Source organism: Dendrobates tinctorius, unplaced genomic scaffold (assembly GCF_039654945.1).
Source record: "Dendrobates tinctorius isolate UK_male_01 unplaced genomic scaffold, ASM3965494v1 ptg000177l, whole genome shotgun sequence".
In the NCBI taxonomy this organism is placed as follows: Eukaryota; Metazoa; Chordata; class Amphibia; order Anura; family Dendrobatidae; genus Dendrobates; species Dendrobates tinctorius.
The window spans coordinates 2,633,160-2,649,394 of NW_027361844.1; the positions used below are offsets into that span (position 1 = coordinate 2,633,160).

At 47.8% G+C, this 16,235-nt stretch overlaps 1 protein-coding gene across 2 annotated transcripts in view; it reads left to right on the top strand.

Moving 5' to 3' along the window:
- LOC141054221 (aldehyde oxidase 1-like) overlaps positions 1-16,235 on the top strand; it is a 295,390-nt gene that overhangs the window by 51,647 nt on the left and 227,508 nt on the right. For both annotated transcript variants that reach the window (XM_073551452.1, XM_073551453.1), the window contains exons 3-4: positions 13,387-13,483; positions 15,242-15,350. In XM_073551452.1, the coding sequence (XP_073407553.1) occupies positions 13,387-13,483; positions 15,242-15,350 (206 nt within the window). The remainder of the gene's footprint in view (positions 1-13,386; positions 13,484-15,241; positions 15,351-16,235) is intronic.

Genomic DNA, 16,235 nt, shown 5'->3' on the forward strand with positions numbered 1-16,235 from the left:
GTTGGTGGTGGATCTGATGGTAGTGGCAAAAGCAAAATAGGACTGAATGCAGGAGGTGTTGAGCCTGCGTCATCGTCTGGCTCCACAAGACCTCGAAGGCTTAGTTTTCTAGGAGTTGGCAAACCGCTTTTAAAGCCAGAGCTTCAGGAAAAAGTTTTGTCTTACATTGCTGACTCAGCCTCCAGCTCTATCGCCTCCTCTTCTGAAGTTGTAAAAAATAAAAGCACTGAGTCGTCATTGGAGGCTCATGTTCATGAACCACACCTTTCCTTGTGTCCTTCACCCCAACCAAGATTGAAGGATGACGCAGGCCATACTACTGATTACTCCATGGAGCTGTTTTCACATACCATGCCTAGATTATCAAGTGAAATGGTGAATTACCCAGGCCAAGATGAATCTGACATGGAGTGCACTGATGCACAGCCGCTGATGGATGATTCTGCTGGTACATTCACTCAGAGCACTACATTGTCCTCGCAGTGTACAGAGCCAGATTCTGACCCTGATGAGACTCAGGTGCCCCTTCCCGCACACTATACCACCATACACGGTGACACAGAGGAAGGTGCACATGACATTGAAGAGGAGGTGATGGATGACCCAGTTGTTGACCCAGATTGGCATCCATTGGGGGAAGAGGGTGCTGCTTCCAATAGCTCAGATGAGGAGGAGCATCCACAGCAGACATCGACATCGCAACAGCTGTTATCTGGCAGGCCCGGAGCACTCCAAAGACAGGTTCCAAAAATCAAAAGAGTTGCTGGACAGCTTGTCCAGACGGTCAAAAGATCACAGCGTGCTAGGCCGCAAAATGTCTGCCAAAGTAGGAAGAGTGCAGTGTGGCACTTTTTTGAACAAAATCCTCATGATCAGGCCAAGGTTATCTGTAAGAAGTGCGCAAAGACCTTTAGCCGAGGGAAAAATCTGAAAAATTTGAATACCAGTTGCATGCTTAGACATTTAACCAGCATGCACTTGCAAGCGTGGACACAACACCAAACCTCAAGTGCCACATGTGCAACTGATCACAAAGAAGGTAGTCAACAACGCTACATTGTTTCCCCCACTGTAAGCCCACCGGTTAGCACAGCAGCAAATGTTGAGGTGTCGTTGCAAGGCCACAGCAGTCAGGGAATCCCACTGTTATATCAACGAAATACTGAATCTAGGCCATCAGAAAGAACACCAACTCCATCACCATCATCAACCCTCTCTCAGTCCGCCCTGTCCACCGCTACTTCCACCATATGCAGCTCTCAAGTCCAGCTCACCCTCCCAGACACTATGAGTAGGTCAAGAAAGTACTCAGTCTCTCATCCGCGTACACTGGGTTTGAACGCCCACATTGCCAAACTAATCTCGTTTGAGATGATGCCCTATCGGTTGGTGGAAAGCGCAGCTTTCTGCGAACTCATGGCCTATGCAGTACCACGCAATGACCTACCCAGTCGCCACTTCTTCTCTCGCAAAGCCATCCCAGCCCTCCACCATCATGTAAAAGACCGCATTGTCCATGCACTCAAGCAGTCAGTGAGTAGAAAGGTGCACCTCACAACTGATGCATGGTCCAGTCGGCATGGCCAGGGCCGTTACGTGTCCATCACTGCGCACTGGGTTAATGTGGTGGATGCAGGGTCCACAGGGGACAGCGGTGGTGGGACAGTGCTGCCTAGCCCACGGTATAGGAAACAGTTGGCTGTAGGCGTTCGACCCTCCTCCTCCTGCTCCTCCACCAGCGAAAGCTCGTCCACAGAGCGCAGTCGTACGAGCACTCCATCTGCAGCTGCCACTGTTGCACACAAGGTGTCCCCCTATCGAGCAGCTAGTGGAAAGCGTCAGCAGGCTGTGTTGCAGATGATGTGTTTGGGCGACAGACACACCGCCGAGGTGCTGGCCGAGTACTTGAAGCGACAAACTGAGTCATGGCTGGGCAGTGTACATCTTGAGGCAGGCAAGGTAGTTAGTGATAACGGCCGTAATTTTGTGGCAGCCATAGCCCTTTCAAAACTCAGCCACATACCTTGCTTGGCTCACACCTTGAACCTGGTGGTGCAGTGCTTCCTCAAAAATTATCCGGAGTTAACAGCCCTGCTCCAGAAGGTGCGAAGACTGTGCGCGCACATCCGCCGGTCGCCTGTTCACTCCGTTCGTATGCAGAAGCTGCAGCGATTGCTCCACCTTCCCAACCACCGCCTCATTATCGACATTGCAACAAGGTGGAACTCCACCCTGCACATGGTGGAGCGGCTGTGCGAGCAGAGGCAGGCCATAATGCATTTGTGGGAGGATACACGGCCAGGCACTTTGAGAGCAGACATGGAGTTGACAGGTGTGCAGTGGTCGAAGCTGAAAGACCTCTGTAAAGTCCTTCAGTGTTTTGAGGAATGCACACGGCTGGTAAGCGCAGACGACGCCATCCTAAGCATGAGCATCCCACTTATGCGTCTGCTCATGCAAACTTTGACGCACCTTAAGGAGCAGGCGTCTGCAGCTAATGTTGATGAGGAGGAAGAGGAGGAGGGAATCCTTGATGACATTCAGCCATTGTCTGCTCAGGGACCTCTCCTGGACGAGGTGGAGGAAGAAGAGGAGGAGGAGGATGATGATGGGGATGATTACTTAGGGGAGGAGGATGCATCTCGTGGGGCAAGTGAAAATGTTAGCGTGGCAAGGTCTGGTACAGGGTTTGTGCGTGACTGGAGGGATGTGGATTTGCCAGAAAGTTCTCCTCCACGCAGCACTCGCAGTGCATCATTGACACCGGGAACATTGGCCCACATGTCAGATTATGCCTTGCAGATCCTCAAAAGGGACCCCCGCATTGCCAAAATGATGAACGATGACGACTACTGGTTGGCCAGCATCCTGGATCCACGCTATAAAGGCAAATTACAAAACATCATGCCACAGGAGAACCTTGACCTAATATAGGCAAGCCCGGACGCCTGCCCCAAAGGGGCTACAGGGAGGGCGCACATGACTAAGGAGGGATGCTAGGCCTTAGGGTTAGTGAAGGGTAAGGTGTAGTGCTTTTGTGTTTGTGGGGAAGGTGTGGGTTGGAGCTATGGGGCTTATGGTGCAATGTGAGTTGGCAGGGAGTGGTCAGTAGTGCTTTGTGCTTGTGGGGAAGGTGTGGGTTGGAGCTATGGGGCTTATTGTGCAATGTGAGTTGGCAGGGAGTGGTCAGTAGTGGGATGGATATATAGGGCAGAACTGTGGGGGGATGGTCATTCCTTACCTTGCAGACGTCCGGAATCGTCAGCTCCTCACAACTGGGACTTCAGCTTGAATCTTTGGATCCAGAAGATGGAATACCTCGTGGCACAGATGAAGAGGATGATGGAGCAGCGCGGCCAGCAGTGGATGAAGGAACAGCTGCAGCGATGGTCTGGTGATGGCGACGGCGGAGATGGGACCCCTCTGCCTCCGAAGCGACAGCGACGATCACGGCCTGCTGAGCACCTCAGCCCGGAGTTAAGTTTGCAGCGGAGGATGAGCCCCATTAGCAGACCTGTTGCAGAAGACATTGCGGGGCCGGATCGCGGGGCCGGACCAGAAGTCGAGAAGCAGGCAGCAAGGTAACGGGGCGGTGATTGACGTGGCCGGCCTCCCCTCCATTTCGGATCGCGTCACACAGTGGTGACGCGCACGTCGCGGCCACGTTACCCGGCGTGGTCACCTGACCCGGCGCGGTCATCGGCATCGGTGGACGGCGGTGACGTGACGCGGCAAGGAGCCCGGTGGCGAGGTGGTGTGTGACTTCACCAGCCTCATTTCCTTTCTCGCGGTGCTGGGGGGAAGCGGGCGGTGGCTCGGTCATGTGGCCACCCTTCAGCTGCCAAGGGCCACAGGTCATGTGGTCCGGCGTCGCGTTCCCCCGGCGTTGGGTGCCAGATTCAGGAGGTGTTGCCTGCGGCTGGAGCGCCAACCTCCCCCCCCTGTTTGAGGCTCCGAGCCAGTGACTTTTTGCCATGCGTTCCCGGACGGACAGTCGGTCTGGGCGCTGGCGCTGCGGCCCAGGAGGGCTGCAGTCGGCGTAGATCCATGGAGAAGATCGCAGTTGCGGTGCTCGACGCGGAGGACACGTGACGGCTGTTCCGTGGGGTTCCGCGGAGTCAGCCTAGTAAGTAAGGCTCACTTAAACCTTTATTAATGTCTAGATTATATTGGTTGGGAAGGGTGTTGCTACGTATGGTTTCGGGTGTTTGTCTGGGGGTTCGGAAAGATGCGCGGCTGGTCCATGTGGACAGCGTTCGAATCTGTGAGGGAATGGTTGTTTTGTGGTCCAGGAGGCTGTTTTGTGCACTTCATGAGTGTTGGGAGGTATTTTTTAATTTCATGCTAGTTTGCTTTTATGATAGTGGGTATATCTATAGGTGACGACATCATTTTATTTTGGTTAGTATAATTGTGCTTGCATTCTCTGGGTGTTTGTGTATGACTGGTGGTGATTCCATGGCGGTTTGTGAGTAATTCAGGTGGTGATACGGATATTGGCAGAGCGGTGGTGGATAGCCATATCCATGCCAGTTTTATGGTTTATTGTTATAGGCATGGGGTCTTTGGGCTGGAGGATTATCGCCGCGCCAAGTATTTGATATTGGTTGGATGGCAGTTCACTGACGTGGTGATCTGTTTGGTTAGTGCATCGGGCGGCTTAATCTTTCACGTTACAGTGGGGTGTGTTCTATTGCTGGTCAGAGGTGAGGGGGTAGGTGGTCGAGTTTTCATTAGGGTGTGTTTTATTTATATGCCGGGTTCGGTTCTCCAATAGGGGCTTTGAGTGTACTAAGGGTTTTCATGTTCACTAGGGGCATTTTGGTTTGTTGCGGCAGACGTTCTGGTGAGGTCGAGATGCTTGGGATGGCAGATCTTTCGGGAACCTGCCTTTCTGGCAGCAATGGATGACATTTCCCCCGGGGGGCTTGGAGTTGACCTTTTACCGGATTTGTTTTCCTGGTTAATTTCTGGGGATACGTAGATATGGCGTGGAGCTGGGGTTATGGTTGGTCAATGTCCGGTTGTTGAGGTCCGTGGTTTGGTTTCTGTGTGGTAGTCGGGGATTATCTGGTATTAGGGATGGTGCAGTGCTTATTTTCTGTTCATGGTCCAACCTGGAACTACTATCTGGTATTAGGGAAGGTGGTGTGCTTATTTCTGTTCATGGTCCAACCCTTGACTACTTTGGGTTTCTTCATGCTCAGGGCGTTGTTGTGGTTATCATGTGTTTGGATAAGTCAAAGTGTTTGATTCACCTGGGGCCCTATGTCTAAGTCAGGTTAGGTTAACGAGTACATCGTGTCAGGTCGGGGGTCGTTAGTAGGTTCCCGTGTATATCGCGCTGCTGTTTTGGGGGGTTGATTTTGGTTATTGAATACGTGGGGCTACAATCCACTGGGGTTTTTTTGCATGATCTGCAGTCATATGGCGTTCTTACGGTAATTTGCTGGTCGTGGCTGCCCTGGGGCAGTTTTAACAACTTTTGTACGTAAGGACTGGTGGGTTCTCACTGTGGTTCTTTAGGGTTGCCGATTGAGCTTTTGGCAGACTGTATCGGGGGGTATTTGTTACAGCCGTTGATTGTAGCTACGTAGGAGTTTATTATACAGAGTGGATAGTTTTTCGTTACAATGGGCTAGGAGGTTTATTGTGGGTGCAGCTGGTCCTGCTTTGCCTTCTGGGTATACAGCTCTCCTTAGAGTCTTTTCTTTTTGGGTGCCCCCGGACGGGGGGGCCAGGGTGAAGTGTTGCGCAAGGATGATGCAACATTTGAGTTGGGTAACCCAGCGTGTGCTTTACTGGTCTCGGGGGTCCTGGTTGGTGAACGGTTTGTTTATCCAGCGGGTGTTGTTCCATTTGTCAGGAATTCTGTATAAAGCATGAGGCAGGACATGTTGTTTCGATGGCCGTGTGAATGGTCTCCCGCGTGGGTGTAGCCCGTCCGGCAATACATGGCTATGTCATTTATTCCGTTATGCGCACTTGTCAGGACCGGCTGGTATTATGGGGACACGGTTGTGGTGCAGCGCTGCTGCGGGGGAGGTGTACTTTAGGTAGTGGGTTAGCAGGTTGCAGCTATAACATTACTTTCATTAATGTTGGGCTGGTGGTACGCTGTGGCAGGGGAAGCTAGTGCGATGTGCATTGACTTTTAATGATTCTAAGGACCTGGTAATCATCTGGGGCTGTGCTCTGTTTGGGGGTGCTTTTTGCGGTGCTTTAAGGCTGAGTGGTGGACAAGCATCGGGCACCGGTGAGTGCAATGTTTTGACGGATGGCCCGGGTTTATGGTGTCTGGGGTTTTCGGGAGACGTGATGTGTGTCTGAGTTTTCCTGGACTTCAGGTGGTGTGGAGTCGCTTTTCTTTCTTTTGTGAGTAGTGTCGAATCCGCAGTTCAGCGGGGAATGGGTGCGGAGTACATCTCACTTTTGGTAAGAGGGTGGCAACAATGGTGTTGTGATTCTGGGTTCGAAGTGCACGGGTGATGCACACAATTAATTCGTTCCGGGTCGTGGTGATTACGGGGTCGATTGGTTTATGTTTTCTAGTTGGGTGGATATTTTAAGATAGATGCTATCACGCAGGGTTGACGGGACCAACAGCGTTTTGGTACTGTACGTGTGTGGTGGAGACTTGGTCGCTGGGGCGTCAAGGAGTTTGATCTGAGACATCGGGCCTGAATGCTCCTGCCTGGGAGCCATGCTCGTGTTGTTGTTCATGACTATATAGTGGGGCACGTTTTTCAAGAATCTGTCGGAGGTTGGGGAACCAGTGTAGGTTCTGTTGTTACGTCTATAATGGTTGGCTTTGAATATTATCAGGTGGAGTGCAATTTTCTGCCTGGGAGCCGTGCTCATGTTGGTGTCCATAGGGGCTCCTGTTTGGAATGACTACATAGTGGGTTTTACTGGGCACATTTTCAAGAATCTATCGGAGGTTTGGGGAACCAATGTAGGTTCTTTTGTTCACGGCAATAATGGTTGGCTTTGATTAATTATTAGGTGAAGTATAATTTTCGGAGGCGCCTGCAATGTTGCGGTCTCAACGAGGCAGAGGCGGCGGCTCAGGTTGGGGACTGGTCGCGCAGGCGGTGCATAGGATTGGACGATGCGGTTGGCTAGTTGCAGGTCTTGGGTGTGGCTGACCTTGTTTTACTGGTATTTTGGTGTAGGTTGGCATTGTGAGGTCTAATGGGGATCAGTTTTGATTGATTGGTCTTGGTACAGAAACATTGGTTACTCGAGCCGCAGAGTCGGCTCGGGTTGGGTTTTTGGTGGTGGTACTCGCACGTACAAGGTGTCATACGTGCTCGCGGTGGCGGAAAGGAGGGGGGTATTTGAAGTCGGTGGATTGCACAAAGAGCGGGGGGGTGAACCCAGTGCAGGAGCGGGTTACCCCTGGTGGTGCAATGGTATACTTGGTTAAGGTGGGTCCCAGCTGTGCTGGGTCACAGCGGGACATGTTAACGTGGGACCCTGCTGTGCTCAGTCACAGCGGGGCATGTTAACGTGGGTCCCTGCTGGGCTGGGTCCCAGCAGGACATTGGTTGGGCAACACTCGGCTGGGTGTCCTCGAGCCGGTGTGGTGCGGCTGAGGGCACGTGGTGGAGCTGGTGTTGCAATCATTTACAATGGGTTTTGCAACACTCGGCTGGGTGTCCTCGAGCCGGTGTGGTGCGGCTGAGGGCACGTGGTGGAGCTGGTGTTGCAATCATGTACAATGGACTCTTCATTTACCCCCCCTCCTTTTGCTGGTGGTTATGTTTATGGAATATTTCTACGTTTATGGATAAAATGTTATTGCTTGTTTGGTGTTAATAAACGGGGCTGCTGTGGCCTTTTACATCCAATGTCAGGCAGTCGTGTCTTATTTAAGTTAAGAAGGGGTAAGTGTGGGTTTTGGGAGGGGTCATTACAGTGAAGCCGTCAGTCAGACTTTCGTAAGTCAAGGCAAGCCCGGACGCCTGCCCCAAAGGGGCTACAGGGAGGGCGCACATGACTAAGGAGGGATGCTAGGCCTTAGGGTTAGTGAAGGGTAAGGTGTAGTGCTTTTGTGTTTGTGGGGAAGGTGTGGGTTGGAGCTATGGGGCTTATGGTGCAATGTGAGTTGGCAGGGAGTGGTCAGTAGTGCTTTGTGCTTGTGGGGAAGGTGTGGGTTGGAGCTATGGGGCTTATTGTGCAATGTGAGTTGGCAGGGAGTGGTCAGTAGTGGGATGGATATATAGGGCAGAACTGTGGGGGGATGGTCATTCCTTACCTTGCAAACGTCCGGAATCGTCCCGCCCTCCCGCCCTAATTTTAGGATCTTCTGGAGATCGACATGGTGAAGAGAAGAAGAGGTTTGACGTTGTCGCAGCAGTCGGCAGAAAGGAGGGGGGTATTTGAAGTCGGTGGATTGCACAAAGAGCGGGGGGGGTGAACCCAGTGCAGGAGCGGGTTACCCCTGGTGGTGCAATGGTATACTTGGTTAAGGTGGGTCCCAGCTGTGCTGGGTCACAGCGGGACATGTTAACATGGGACCCTGCTGTGCTCGGTCACAGCGGGGCATGTTAACGTGGGTCCCTGCTGGGCTGGGTCCCAGCAGGACATTGGTTGGGCAACACTCGGCTGGGTGTCCTCGAGCCGGTGTGGTGCGGCTGAGGGCACGTGGTGGAGCTGGTGTTGCAATCATGTACAATGGACTCTTCATTTACCCCCCCTCCTTTTGCTGGTGGTTATGTTTATGGAATATTTCTACGTTTATGGATAAAATGTTATTGCTTGTTTGGTGTTAATAAACGGGGCTGCTGTGGCCTTTTACATCCAAAGTCACGCAGTCGTGTCTTATTTAAGTTAAGAAGGGGTAAGTGTGGGTTTTGGGAGGGGTCATTACAGTGAAGCCGTCAGTCAGACTTTCCTAAGTCATGGCTAATAAACAAGCAACTCTGGTACATCGGTTGCTTGAGGCATTCCCAGCACACAGCAGCGGTGATGGTTCTCACACGAGCTGTACGGGCCAGGGGCAGCTTGGCAGAGCTGTTCATGGTGCACACAGCAGAAGTGGCGTTGGAGACAGAGGTTTCATGACAATGTTGTGGACTGATTTTTCACGGACCGCTAACACAACTGTTAATACTGCATCGATGGAAAGTGACAGGAAACAGCAATTGTCAACTATGGTTACAAACTACTTTTCCTCCCATATCGATGTTCTCCCACACAGGTCATTCCCCTTTGACACCTGGCCTGAATTGGCACAATATGCCTTACAGGAGCTCGCTTGCCCAGCTGCAAGTGTGCTATCGGAAAGAGTCTTCAGTGCAGCTGGATCAATCCTGACAGAAAAAAGGACCCGTCTGTCAACCCAAAATGTGGATGATCTAACCTTCATTAAAATGAACCATGCATGGGTTTCCAAGGATTTTGTCCCACCTTCCTCTGATGACACATAGGGTGACAGAAAAATGGCTTGCTTTGGTCCACCTCTTCCTGGGACTTGACCTATTTCGCCTTTTGCATCAGCTGAATGTCCAACATCAACATATGCCACTTTCTAAAACTCCCTAACTGTGCTGCCTCCCCCCCCCATGGCCGGGGTCACCACCTAGCGCACGACACCGTGCGAGTGCCGTTGCCCTGGACAGGTGGGTAGGCCGACTCTTGGGCGCGGGCACTGGCACAGGGTCCCTCATAGTGCAATCAAGTGTCTCTGACGGTGGTGGTGCACACCCGCCGTCAGACACACCGCCGTACTATGAGGGGCCCAGTGCCAGTACCGACGCCCACGAGTGGGCCCCCCTTGCTTGGGCAGGGCCCCAGCATTTGCAATCTTTACCTCTCCCTGCTCCTCCGCTGTGTAGTCTGGGCCGTCAAATCCATACTGTGCCTGACACCGTCTGAGCCTGCCTCCTGATGTATAGACATATTTTGAATGTGTACGCTATCCATACATGTTATCCTGGGATACGGTACCCTTTCTCACCTTTGTGCAATCACTTGCAAGCCATACTGGGCCTAACACCGTCTGAGCCTGCCTCCTGATGTATAGACATATATTTTGAATGTGTACGCTATCCATACATGTTATCCTGGGATACGGTACCCTTTCTCACCTTTGTGCAATCACGTGCAAGCCATACTGGGCCTAACACCGTCTGAGCCTGCCTCCTGATGTATAGACATATATTTTGAATGTGTACGCTATCCATACATGTTATCCTGGGATACGGTACCCTTTCTCACCTTTGTGCAATCACGTGCAAGCCATACTGGGCCTAACACCGTCTGAGCCTGCCTCCTGATGTATAGACATATATTTTGAATGTGTACGCTATCCATACATGTTATCCTGGGATACAGTACCCTTTCTCACCTTTGTGCAATCACGTATAATCCATACTGGGCGTGAGAACGGCTGGCGAGCTGTTAAGCAAGCTACAGCACCTGTGGTTTGCACACATACGTTTTTCATTTTTTCAAGAATGACGGTTAGGCCTAATTCCGGAACTGCGGTTGACCTGCACTTACTGGGAAATCATCGTTCGCGGGTAATAATTGTAATCAGTGATCCCCATCACTAACGTTGTTCAGCGGGTTATCTGCACCTGTAAGCGACAAACGCTGGCCTTTTCAGTGTAGCGCACATGCAGCCACGAACATGTAAGGGCATGACACACCAGTTATTGGCCAATCTCATGTGCCAGAGCCTCACGTGTCCCTCTAGTAAGCCGGACTCGGACCGCGGGGCATGACGGAGTCTCGTTCGTTAACGGAATTAAGCTTGCAATGTGTGCATCTGTTCTGTAGCTGGCATGGTTGAGGTTTCCCAGGTGGAGTCGAATTTAACCGTAGGCTCCACTCCTGGTGGTGCCCTTCTGGACATTCCTTTAAGGTTCAGCTTTGCAACCATACTGCCCACGTAAAACAAACACTTTGCCTTCATGAACGCTGTTTGGAGGGTCATGACTCGTGGGAATAACGCCGCCCAATCAGTTAACCTGCTAGAGAGATCCTTCGTTGCTCCCAAGCATGACATCACACTCCCTAGGAGGAAGGTAATGCCACTGTGGCGACCGTACTCCTGGGGGCGAAACCAAAAAAACAGGGATGGGCTATATACGGGGGATCACCACAGACAATAATTTGGCATTTAGGTAGACAATTTTATTGAACATGTATAGACCACACATAGGTTAAAAACATAAAAAAGTCACACATGTGACTTAACAAAAACAAACTGGCTCACAATAGAACCCACACCCTATAGGTACCCTCCACAAGAGACCTATCTATATATAAACAGCATACCAGTTGGTGGATGGATGTGGTGATTTGAGATGGAATAAGTGGGCTTACAATAATGCCCATCTATCTGAAAAGAAGAAAATCACCGTTATACAGATAACAATATGCTCCCTAAAATAGGTTCCATATGTATGACACATCACCGTAATCCACAATGCCCATCAAAGAAATATGTATGCGTATGCCCATGAATGAATAAATACATCCTAAACCCCATATAGGGGACGACAAGGCACAACACCAATGATAAGTGGAGACAAAAGCCCCATGAATGATGATATAACAAATAGCATTAAAATACAAAGCCCATGTGGAGTGACCTGGGGAGAGAAGATACCCGACGCGTGTCGCCACCCGCAGTGGCTTCGTCAGGGGTGTACTCCTGGGGGCGACACAATTGCACTGATGCCCAGCCACTGCTAGATGAATCTGCTGGTACATTGACCCAGACCACTACATTCCCCTCGCACGCTACACAGCCTGAATCTGACCCTGATGAAACTCAGGTTACCCTTCCCATATACAGTTCCATCTTACACGGTGACAAAGAGGAAGCTGCAGATGAAAGTGCAGGTTCGGCCCACCCGCCATCAGACACACCACCGTACTATCAGGGGCCCTGTGCCAGTGCCGTCGCCAACGAGTGGGCCCCCCCTGCTTGCTCAGGATCACAGCACTTGCAAGGTTGAAATACTGTGCAGTGAGATGGAAGATGGGGACGACGAGGAGTCCAGACTAGTACAGGGATTCCCTAGCGAGGAGACTTATTTGATTGTTTTCAGTGTTGGGACAGCAATTTTTGGGGAGCACTATACTCTGGAGAATGATAGATGGGGCCCACCATACACTGGAACATTCCAAAGGTGGACATCAGACACTGGAGCAGCATTTACAGGGCCCATTATACACTAGAGCATTAGAAATGGGGCCCATTATGTTTGGAGCATTATTTGGGCCCATAAGACAGTGGAGCTTCATCCATGGGGACCAACATATACTGTAGCATTATATGGAGCTCATCATATACTGTTTCAAACATTATATGGGACCAATGATTCTGTATGGAGAAATAGATGGGCCTCGTCATGAGATGTAAAAAGTGAAGTATTTTTCATTGTACTATACCGCTATTTCTCTGCCGTATCGGAGCATGATGAGTTGTGGTATGTGTTAAAGGGGCGCTCTTTCGCCCAGGGCACATGAAAACCTGGAGCCAGCCCTACCCCCCTACAACTTTAGCCAAATAACCCCCATTTTTCAGTGCGTAACTTGTATTATGAAGTTAATTAAGGTTGACAAGCTTAAGTAAGAAGAATTGATGCTTTTGGCATTCAAATGGGCACTGTAGGTGTGTTTCCTGTCCTCCTCTCACTGCCGACTTTTATTCCCCATTGACTTACATTGGGTTTCGTGTTTCGGGACGACCCCGACTTTTCCCTATAATCGGCTGATCTTGCTCGACCAGACTTTTGGAAAAGTCGGGTTTCACGAAACGAAACTCGACCCTAAAAAACCAAAAGTCGCTCAACTCTACTCACACCTGTTCAAAGCAGTTAAAACTGGTTTGAATCACTGACTGGTAGCGAACTTACTATTTTACTTAAAAAAATGCTTTGTCCCAATTAATTTGCACAGCACTGTATATGCTGGGGTTTTTACGATGTGTATTTGCTGGAAGTGTAATTTTAGTGATCAAAGTTTTCCTCGTGTAAAGTGGAGGAGCTTTATATAAATCTCTTGCCCACTGTGATTTTTTTAACGCTGTTGAAACCAACCTGCTGGCAATTTGGAACCGCAGAATGTCAATTTCTGTTGTGCTAAATATACATTTTATTAACAAATTTTCCCCATAGACTTGAATGAGCTGTGGAAATTATTCAGATAAAAAATGCACAATCACTTTTACTGCCAAAGTTCTGTGCCATGTGTTGTTCTGCACAAACTACCATGATTTATCGTATTCTAGATGCCTGGAGTTTACATTCCACTGTATAATTATACTTTATTTTAACTGAAGACTACCTTCTGGGATAAAATAAAATAATTATTTTCTGTGCAAAACTACTAAGTGCAAGTTATTCCTTGACATTTTTTTGCCAGTGAACTTGACAGGTACAAAATATGGGTGTGGAGAAGGAGGCTGTGGATCCTGCACTGTGATGATATCTCACACCCATCCTGTTTCCAAGAAGATTCAGTATCCAATATACTAATTAATAAATTATACAACATGCTCCATCTACAGTTGTGGCATATTCTCCCTCCTACCGGTAGTAAGTTAGAGACATATAGTAGGCCGTATTCTGAAAAAATTCTGTTATGCTACACAGTATAACAGCTTGTTAGATGGGACTGCAAGATCAAGGATCAGATGGTGATACAGTAATATGTGTTATCCAGGAAGTAGTATTATAAGAAAAATATGGCACCATGTTTGTTAAATAGTGTGGGCCTATAGATGTTTGTTATATAGTGTGGGCCTATAGATATTTGTTATATAGTGTGGGCCTATAGATATTTGTTATATAGTGTGGGCCTACAGATGTTTGTTATATAGTGTGGGTCTATAGATGCTTGTTATATAGTGTGGGCCTAGAGATACTTGTTATATAGTGTGGACCTATAGATACTTGTTATATAGTGTGGGCCTATAGATGTTTGTTATATAGTGTGGGTCTATAGATGCTTGTTATATAGTGTGGGCCTAGAGATACTTGTTATATAGTGTGGACCTATAGATACTTGTTATATAGTGTGGGCCTATAGATGCTTGATATATAGTGTGGACCCATAGATGTTTGTTATATAGTGTGGGCCTATAGATGTTTGTTAAATAGTGGGGGCCTATAGATGTTTGTTATATAGTGTGGGCCTATAGATGCTTGATATATAGTGTGGACCTATAGATGCTTGTTATATAGTGTGGGCCTATAGATGTTTGCTATATAGTGTGGGCCTATAGATGCTTGTTATATAGTGTGGGCCTATAGATGCTTGTTATATAGTGTGGACCTATAGATGTTTGTTATATAGCTTGGGCCTATAGATGTTTGTTATATAGTGAGGGCCTATAGATGCTTGTTATATAGCGTGGGCCTATAGATGTTTCTTATATAGTGTGGGCCTGTAGATGCTTGTTATATAGTGTGGGCCTATAGATACTTGTTATATAGTGTGAACCTATAGATGCTTGTTATATAGTGTGGGACTATAGATGTTTGCTATATAGTGTGGACCTATAGATGCTTGTTATATAGTGTGGACCTACAGATGTTAGCTATATAGTGTGGGCCTATAGATGCTTGTTATATAGTGTGGGCCTATAGATGTTTCTTATATAGTGTGGGCCTATAGATGTTTCTTATATAGTGTGGGCCTATAGATGCTTGTTATATAGTGTGGGCCTATAGATGTTTGCTGTATAGTGTGGGCCTATAGATGCTTGTTATATTGCTTGTTATATAGCATGGGCCTATAGATGCTTGTTATGTAGTGTGGGCCTATAGATGTTTGTTATATAGTTTGGGCCAATAGATGTTTGTTATATAGTGAGGGCCTATAGATGCTTGTTATATAGCGTGGGCATATAGATGCTTGTTATATAATGTGGACCTATAGATGCTTGTTATATAGCGTGGGCCTATAGATGCTTGTTATATAGCATGGGCCTATAGATGCTTGTTATATAGTGTGGGCCTATAGATGTTTGTTATATAGTTTGGGCCAATAGATGTTTGTTATATAGTGAGGGCCTATAGATGCTTGTTATATAGTGTGGACCTATAGATGCTTGTTATATAGTGTGGACCTATAGATGCTTGTTGTATAGTGTGGGCCTATAGATGTTTCTTATATAGTGTGGGCCTATAGATGCTTGTTATATAGTGTGAGCCTATAGATGTTTCTTATACAGTGTGGGCCTATAGAGATGTTTAACAACCTTAACAACATCCAGTCACTATTCAGCCAATGCCTGTTTATTGCCCATCTGCTCTCTATATGGTGCAGCAATTACTACAGTGGAGGGGATTGGAGGCACAACAAGTAGGTTGCACCCAGTACAGGTATGACCTTTTAGTTTCATTTCTTTTGGTGTATAAATATACAAGTTTATAATCAAGTGCAACATTTATTTAAATGGAACCTGTTGGCTTGAAAAATATTTTTTATTAAAGGGAATTTGTGAGGTTTTTGCAAAGTGATCTATGAGAAAAATCCAACAAACCATAGAAGCCAACGCCTAATTTTTAATACAATAATCCATCTTTATTCAAACAAAGTTTTCATTTAAAAAATTGACAATGGAGACACGTGCAAAAAGAAACTGTTTAACACAGGTCATAAAAATACAGCATATCTCTATTCATGGTGTTTGTAAAACTCTCGCAGGGATGAAACACTATTTTAATGTGGAACAAAAAATCACATTTCTACAACAAATATGGACTAATCCCTATTGAACACAAACACACAGGTGTCCACTCAAAAATTATTTCACTATTAGTACAGCAATAATTTGCTAAAAGATAACAGGCTATAAAAAATGGATTTACAAGGTGCAAAATATGCCTAGCAGCTGAGAAGGTTTTTTCCAATTGACATATGTAGCTTCTTCCACGCGAAACGCGCGTCGGGGCATCTAGACTGTTCACAGGTCAGGTACAGCTCTTCTGGTGCTACTTTTCCACTTCTATTCCCTGTATATACTAGAATCTCCATTATTTTTCTAGTTGCTGGGCATGTTTTGCATTTTGCACATACAAATGCTATTCTTTGCACATTGATGAATAGTTCATTATATTTTTTCTCTATATTTAGTCTTACACTATTGCACTTTAATAGATTAATGAGAAAATTATTGCCATTGAAATTTATATTGAAATAAGTGCACTTTATAAAATATTTTAGCATATGGCAAATTAGGCATTGGCTTCTATGGTTTGTCGGAT